At 46.1% G+C, this 8,160-nt stretch overlaps 1 protein-coding gene across 2 annotated transcripts in view; it reads left to right on the forward strand.

The window, feature by feature from the left end:
• The window catches only part of MSANTD1 (Myb/SANT DNA binding domain containing 1), a 94,542-nt gene extending 92,054 nt beyond the window's left edge, over nt 1-2,488 (forward strand). For both annotated transcript variants that reach the window (XM_019553408.1, XM_019553407.1), the window contains exon 7: nt 1,213-2,488. In XM_019553408.1, coding sequence (XP_019408953.1) covers nt 1,213-1,453 — 241 coding nt within the window. In that variant the 3' untranslated portion in view covers nt 1,454-2,488. The remainder of the gene's footprint in view (nt 1-1,212) is intronic.
• Nucleotides 2,489-8,160: the final 5,672 nt, after the last annotated feature.

The raw sequence follows: 8,160 nt of genomic DNA on the forward strand, positions 1-8,160 counted from the left end.
TATGACATCAATCTCTTCTCCCCTGTCCAGGTGATAGGTCACCTGGTCATAGAAGGAAATGAGATTGGTCAAACAAGACCTACCCGCAAGAAACCCATGCTGGCTGTCCCTTAGGATGTTAGCCTGGGCCAGTCCCTCAAGGATGGCCTCCTTAATAAACTTTTCTAAGATCTTCTCCAGGATAGAAGTCAGGCTTTTGAGGTTTAGGAAGTTCTGATTCAGAAAAAGCACTTCTACCTCTGATGTTCTTACTATGTGGTGCCCCCATAGCTGTAGCAGTTTATCCTGCCACATTTCTCACATTCAGGCAGTAATGAGACAGCCCACCTGGGATGTGATGGCCAGCTTAATTTTAGCATCTTTCCAGAAACAGAGAGGTCCTGACCAAAGACAAACTAGAGCATCTCTAGATAAACCAGGGAAACAAGGTTCTTAGTTTAGGACTACATTGTGCTATAAAAAATGTACTTTTTCCAAGGTTGCATCAGGTTATACTGGTGAACCCTTCCCATTTACTTCTTTAGAAGGTGCAGCACTAACCATTGACACACAAGGAAGACTGGAAGGAAGCAATGTGGGAGCAACCTCACCACTGCAATGTCTGTAGGGCAAGAATGTGATATGTTACTGATCCTAAGGTAGCAGTGCTTGCTGATGGGGATGGTTACTGCAGCTGTAAAATTACAGTATTAAGTCCAATATAAATAGTTTTTCAACAAGATGAGCTATTTGGGGGGGATCAGTATGCTTCGTCTATATAACCCTGGTGCTTATAGTAAGAAATGACTGGGTGTAAGGCTAATATTTTAAGCATTATATAAAAATAACTTTTGTTGAAAGCAAGGAAATTCCAGGGTCTCTTTCACAGGTTACCACTGACTTCTAATGAAGTTCTATAAATATATACTTTGGTGGGGGAGGGGATTTTATATATTTTTTCTAACAGCCATAGTAGATATAATTTGATCAAGAAAGAGAGGTTTAAGAAGGCAGCTGGGTGCCTGTGGTAGTGGTGGCTCCTAGCTGTGGTGCTGGTGGCATAGTCGTGCAGCTGCAATGGCGGCTTTTATTTTCTCGCCCTCCCCCAAGTATGTATCTGTGGCTGCTGCCCAGGTTGCCTCACCTAAGTTACACTACTGCAAGAAAGCTTGTAGGCTCCTGATCATTTTGAAGATATGTGAGTTTAATGTTTTAAAACTCTTTGTATTTCAGAGCTGAAGAAAGACCAGTTAAGAAAAGAAAACTGCAGAGCTGCAGTTTCCAAAAGAAGAAGCTAAAATTAATGGAAGCCATGTTGGAAGAACAAAAGAAATTAAGCAGAGCTATGGAAGAAACCTGTAGAGAGGTGCGCAGGATCTTGGATCAGCAAAACATCATTCAAGTTCAAAGCTTACAGCTACAGGAAAGAATGATGAACCTATTGGAGAAAATGATTTCCAAGTCTAATGTGTAGGATTTTTGTCAATGCTGCTCAAAGTATTAATATTATAGAAATCCCCTAATGCATACCTTATGAGTGTTGGTTGCCATCTTCCCAGGTTTTCCATGAAAAGTAAAATCTTAGAGTAATCCTAGTTAATTCAGGGTGAGAATTATCCAGAGCCTTCTGGAGTTGATAAGGATTAGGAAACCGGTGCAATATATGCCTAAGTTCAACTATTTTTGTACTGAAAGGTTAAGGAATGAGTAGCTCTGGGAAACAATTTTTTTCCTGTACTATTTATGCTTAGGTCAGCTATTAATTTACAAGCAGCATTGTTGCCTACTGGTTTACACCAAGGATTGTCAACCTGACCTATTGTAGAACAACAAAATAGTGTATTTTCCACATAAAGTAAGTCAGGGTCTGCACTGTTTTTGGGCAGAGTGCCAAAAACACTTGCAACCTTGACTGGTAAGATTTTGGTGTGCTAGAAGCAGATGTCAGGGGAGCTGCAAGGGCCCAATCCTTGTTGTGGCACTGCAGCTTCAGTCCCTTTCCCAACGTCTGCCCTGAGGCATGCATGCCAAGGAAAATGCCTTTGTGCCATGCTCTGGCACCCATGCCAGGGGTTGCCTACCCCAGCAACTAAATGCATCTCTGACTTTGCTAAAGGCAATCCAGTTTTGACATATAGTCAGTGGCTCTGCAGTGTGAACTCTGGTTCTTGTGAAGAGCTAGCTGAGACTATGAAACATGATTTTAAATTCCATGCCTGATATAAATAGTACCCTAAAACTGAAATATGAAATCATCTACTCAAATACACTTTTGATAAAAATAGTAACATGAAACTACTATATCCTGAATACTCAACTGTATTGAAAATACTTGAAGTTGATTTTGATATTAAATGTATAATTTTTTTCATTATTAACTGGAATTTGTTGACTTTATGAAAAAACAACAATTAAACCATTTCATTTATTCTCCATCACAAAAGAAAAATATTATATTGTATGTATATAAATATATATATCAACTGAAATAAAGAAAAGGAGAACCTTATTTATTATTTACCAGTCATCTAGTGTACTTGAGAATGTACAAAATATTGGAGGATGCAACTATTGCTTTGATGAGTTTACATTCTAGAGTACAATGCAGAGATACAATACACTGTATAATCCAAATATGTGACTGTCTCAACATCGTGCAATATTTGTATTTTTCAGTACTTTTCTAGATCTTCTTGTTGGTGTAGTTATTTTGATAGAAGTAGTCTGTATGTTTTATGGACTGGTTTGATGATAGAAATGGTGGTCAGCATTCACATACCACAAGAGGGAGCTGAAATCATATTAAGGATGTTGAAGCCATTAAGATGAAGTCCAAGCATTGTTCTTGTTAATTGTCTTATGCAGTACTACATTAAAATAGCTTTTGAGAGTAGCTGAGCTGCCTACAAAAGCTCACGTATTTCTAAAAGAATTGGTGCCACCACGCCCTGCTTTCTGCCTGCATTTGCAAAGCAAGAATGCTCATCTAAGAGCAGATTAGACACTCGTAAGAAACTAAAATGAAAATTTGTGGCACTTCAGAATTGAGCTGTTCTGGTGAGGTAGGAAACTACTTATGTCCATGATGGATACAGGGAAGCGAAGGGGCAGATTTGTCCTTCACAAATAGTGGTTGTTTAATGATTAATGCTTGTTCTGACTATAAGCTACATCGTCTCTCCAAATTTTGTTCTTGAATTCATGTTTGCTTTTCCATTTTTATTTAGTATAGAGCTAGCCTAACTATGAATTTTATTATTCTATTATAAACACCCTGGGAGATGAAGTTGTAGTAATGTTTACTTCAAAGAGTAATGCTTATTTACATCAAATGCATCCTGGGCATGCCTCTAAAAATTAAGCTATTATCAATTTTGAGAAATGACTATTCTTCAGTAGTGCTGAGCTGATGTTATTGCCATAATGGTACAAGAGATAGGCAAGAGGCAAGAATTCTTGTGGGTGATATCTTGCATTGGACCAACTATATGGTTGATATAGGCATAGGCAAGCTTTTGGATATCACAGTACCTTTCTTCCTCATCCTGATACTAAAAGCCTGGTGGCCCTTGACCAGCCCCGCCTTATCAGGTCAGAGAAGTCTTGGGGGTGGACATGAAATGGAAGAGGTTCCTGAAGAACCAGAACCTCTGATCTTAGGACTTCTCTGTTCTGCAAGATGACTGCCGAAATTTGGATAGACCTAGAGATGAACATATCACCGTCCAATGCCAATGGCCACAGGTCAGAGTGGAAAAGATGCAAGAACTAGCCCTGCTCAGAGTCATAAAGGCAAGAAACTCTTTGATACCTTTATCAGATAAGGGGCTAGAGCATGGGTGGGCAAAATATGTTCTGCAGGCCAGATCTGGGCCTTCAACTGCTTGTGTCTGACCCATGGGTGGGCAGCCGCCAACTCATGGGATCTGGCCTGCCAGTGGCTCTGGCCACCATGTGGTGCCAGGCGGGCAGGCAGGGCTGTTTTTGCCATGCCAGATGAGCAGGCAGGACTGCTGTGCAGTGCTGACACAACCGCATCAGCTTTAGACCTGGGTGGAGGCCCCTATTCCCACCCAGAACCTGCTGGGCATGTCCATAGCTGATGCCAGCTCCTACCCAGGGCTGCTTCTGCTGCAATGAGCAGGTGGTGGCATAAACTGTAGATGGGGCCAGCAGGTTCCATGTAAGGGATGTAATCAGTGCATGCTACAGCTCCGGGGAGAGAGCAGGGAGAAGGGGGAAAGAGAGGATGGGGATCAGGGTGTACTACAGTTCCAGGAAAGGGGGGAGGGAAGGGAGAGAGAGAGATAGATGTGACCCTCGAAAGGACACCAGAACCCATTAAATAGTCCTCCAGCCAAAATAATTGCCTACTCTTGGGCTAGAGCATTCATCAAAGTGGATGGTGCCATTTGAATCTGATACTTTGCTTGTGACACCAGTAATCCAGAACACACAACCTCTTGTCTGCCTGCACTAAGGCATTCTGCACACAGCAGCACATGGTATTGCAGACCTCGCAGTACCTTTTTTCACTGGCACTATATGATTGTATACCCCAGTGGCACAGTCAGAAGCCCCAGTACTGCCACAGGTTCAGTCCTTGGTACTGTTGATTCTGCTTGTTTGGAGTGCCAGTTAATTAGTGCCAGCACTAATTCCAGTGCTATAACACTATATGCTCATAAAAAGACAGACCCTGATCACCTTGAAGACTAATGTTTCCGCTCAAATGCCTACCAGTGCCAGTATGGCTAGTTTTGGCTTGGAAGCTTTCAACAGCTTCTTCCAAGTACAGAGGGACATTTGTCCTCCTGATCCCAGGATCAGGATCACTTTTTTTCTCTTTGAGACACTGTGGCCATTCAGTCCCTTTAGCAGAAAATGGAAATTCAAAAGAACATTTGTCTTGGGGGGGGGGGCAATCTTATTCAAGCAACTTCAGGAATTCATGAAGAGCATCCATTTCCTCAAAGGAGACATTAGAATAATCACACTCCCTAGCTGACATACTGTACCAGCTGGATCCTACAAGACTGGCCTTACCCATTCATGAGGTGGATTGAGCCAAGATGATACAGCAAACTCCAGCCTATTGCCGCTGCAGGGCCAAGAGAACAGATACAAGCAACAAAAGTCCCTCCAGAGGTATTAAATGATTGTGTGCACCTTCTAATGTTCCTTCTCTAATTGTGATGGCAGCAAATGAAAATATAAGACTGAATGAGGAAAGAGAAAATAGGAGACCGGACTCTTCTGTGATTCTCCAGTTCAAGACTACTACTACCAGGTTTTTCCTGACCCAAAATGATTTTTTTGTTTATGGGAAGATTGCAGACCTGGTAGAGTCTCTTGCCCCCAGTATCTCTAATCACAGAGGGTCAGCTAGTGGCAAAGAAGGCTCCTCGGATAGGTCTGGATGATGCAGCTGATGCTGGAGCCAGATCTATGGCTTTTGCAGTTGTAATGCATAGATCTTCTTGGTTGCAGGGTTCTGGTTTTTGGAGGGTTCTACTTTTCCAGAGCGCCAGGCTACTGTGGAAGACCTGCCTTTGAGGATTTAGGGGTGTTTATTTTTGTAAGCCTACTTCATAGACGTACGTGTGTGTGTGTTAATACATGCATGATCATGTGCTCTGTTCCACTGTGGATCCACTTTGAATGCCCTCCTTAGGTATACAGGAGGAGAAGGTCCCATGACAGTTGGGAGAGGAGGGTCCCCTGAAGGGCCAAGGGAGAAAAGCTTCAGGGCTGTCACTGAAGAGCTTGGAGAGGCCAAGGGGTCTCACAGTGGGCTTTCTTGCAGAGGCTGGTAAAATCTCAGTGGTAAGAGAGAGGGAGAGCTGTATCACTAGTGAGACCCCAAGCTGGTATCCAAAAGGGGCATCCTCAGCAGTGACTCCAAGCAGCAGGCAGCATACCTCAGCTTACCCCAGTAGTGCTGACAGAGCAGCAGTTGGTCAACCTGATGGCAAGAAACAGAAGAGCAGTGACTCTGAAAAGTGGCAAGCAGCATGCTTCAGCACTGCACAGAATGATGGCAGAAGTCGCATCCCTGAGTGGTGAGAAGTGGCACAGTATGCAGTGATCCCAAGCAGAAACCAGTGGATAGAAATCTTCCCCAGTGAACCAAAGAAACTCTTTTTCCCCAACCTTTTCCTGAATGAGGCAGCAATCCCACCTCCCAGGGTGGGACTAGTTCTCAAAGAAGCTGACACCAAAAGACCAAGAGGGTTTGTTGTTTAGGGCTGTTTGTTACTTGGAGATTTTCTTCTGTTGTTTGGAGTATTTTGGGTTATTTAATAATTGGGGCATTCTATACTTGTTATATTTGATAAGGTTATTTTCTTGTCCCCCATTAAATGTTTATATACTTTTGGTATCCAAATTGCTTGTGAATAGGGAAGTTGTTTTTTTAGGACCCCCAGGTGAGATGAAATTTTCCTAGGTTTCTGGGTGGGGCCTTCAGTCAAAACCACCTAAATTTGAGCCCAGATCTTATTCTGCAATTAAGGCCCAGCTGAAGGGCTACATTTCTAAGACTGATGAATTTCTGCGCACCTCACAAGGTTCCAAAGCAGGGGTGGGCAAATGTTTTGGCTGGAGGGCCACTTAACAAGTTTTGGTGAGCTGTTGAGGGGCACAAGGCTAGCCTGCCCCTTGACTGGTGCCCTGCCCCCTGGTCGCCATCTTGGGACTGGAAATCCCATCCCTTAACCCCTGATCTTTGCCACTGGAAGTCCCTCCCCTTGCTTTGGAAGTACTTCCCAGCAGAACACAGTTCTGGCTGCATGGCCAGGACCCACACAGTGCAGCACAGAACCAACCCAGCCCCGGGGTGCGCTAGAGTGCCAGGAGCCATGGGAAGTCCCACACCATCAGGCTGGGCTGGCTCCATGTTGCCATGTGGTGCTCTTGGCACTCTGGCTGGGAGTGGCACGTAGAAGCACAAAACCAGAGTCCTGTGAGCCCCATGGAGTGGGGCCATCACTAGCGGTCTATCCCTACTCCTCCCCAGACCATTCTTACCTAAATTTCTACTCTCTGATGGAGGGAGGGCTGGGGAACAGCCACAGGGTTGCCAGGGCAGAAGCCTTTGCTAGGTTGGGGCGTGGGGTAAGATGGGGCAGGGTGAGGCAGATCAGGTTGGGGTTGGTCATGTGGAAAATAATGGTCATGTTTTTAAGGAGAAAAACCTGGATTTTTGCCTTACAAGAGAAAAACATAGGAAATGGTGGGTTTCCTCTTGCAGGCTGGCAGAGTTCCAGCCTGCAAGGGGCTGGGGGGAGCAGGAGGAGAGTGACCAGGCAGTGGGCACCGTGTGTATGTGCAGCCTGGAGAGCAGCTTCCTGCAGGTAAATCTGGTAGGGGAAAGGGGTGGGGGAATTGAGGCCCCTATAGTGAAGGAAGGAAGGAGTTGGACAGGGCTGGGGCTGCTGCCCAGCTGGGGCTGTGCATAGGGTTTGGGAGCTTGGGGGGAGTGGGATGGAGTTGTGGGCAGCTTGTCCAGGGTGGGAGGGCTGGCTCCCCACTACTCATGGGCTCATGGGGGGGCATGTGCCCCCAGATTGGTGTGTGGGATGGGGGTGAGCTCCCTGCTGTGGGCTCAGGGCTCCCTGTCCCGCTGCCCTCCCTTGGGGCCTCCACAGCTCAGTGGCTGAGACCAGGTGCTGCAGGGTAGAATGGGGTGGGGAAGCTTGGTGCTGCTGCTGTGGGCCCTGTGCTGCTATGTGGGTAGGGAGTGAGGGGCACCAGCAGGGGCTGGAGAGCTCTGGGTGGGAAGTGAGGGGCACCAGCTGGGTCAGGGGCTGTGGCTTGGGAGTGAGGGACAATGGCATTGGCAGGGGACTGACATATTGGGGCTGCTCAGTACCACAAAGCAGTAGGGGTGGTGGTGGAGGGACAGTTACAGCTGGATCCATGTCCTGCTGAGCAAAGGGGACAGGGGAAGCTCCATGACCACAGCCCGCTCTTTGGCGAGAGAGGCAGCGAGCTGCTGGGAAGAGATGGCCTCCACTTCTCCCCCCTGCGGAGGCGGCTCTTCTCAGCCAGGCTGGCTGACCTGCTCCACCAGGCTTTAAACTAAGCCCGCTGGGGGATGGGAGGACTACTGCCACTGCTGGCCCGCTGAGCAACCCTTGAAAAGCCAGCAGACCAAGGCACTTAAGGGAGCCCACCCCT

This window comes from Crocodylus porosus, unplaced genomic scaffold (assembly GCF_001723895.1).
Source record: "Crocodylus porosus isolate Cpor-Errol unplaced genomic scaffold, CroPor_comp1, whole genome shotgun sequence".
NCBI classification, from domain to species: Eukaryota; Metazoa; Chordata; order Crocodylia; family Crocodylidae; genus Crocodylus; species Crocodylus porosus.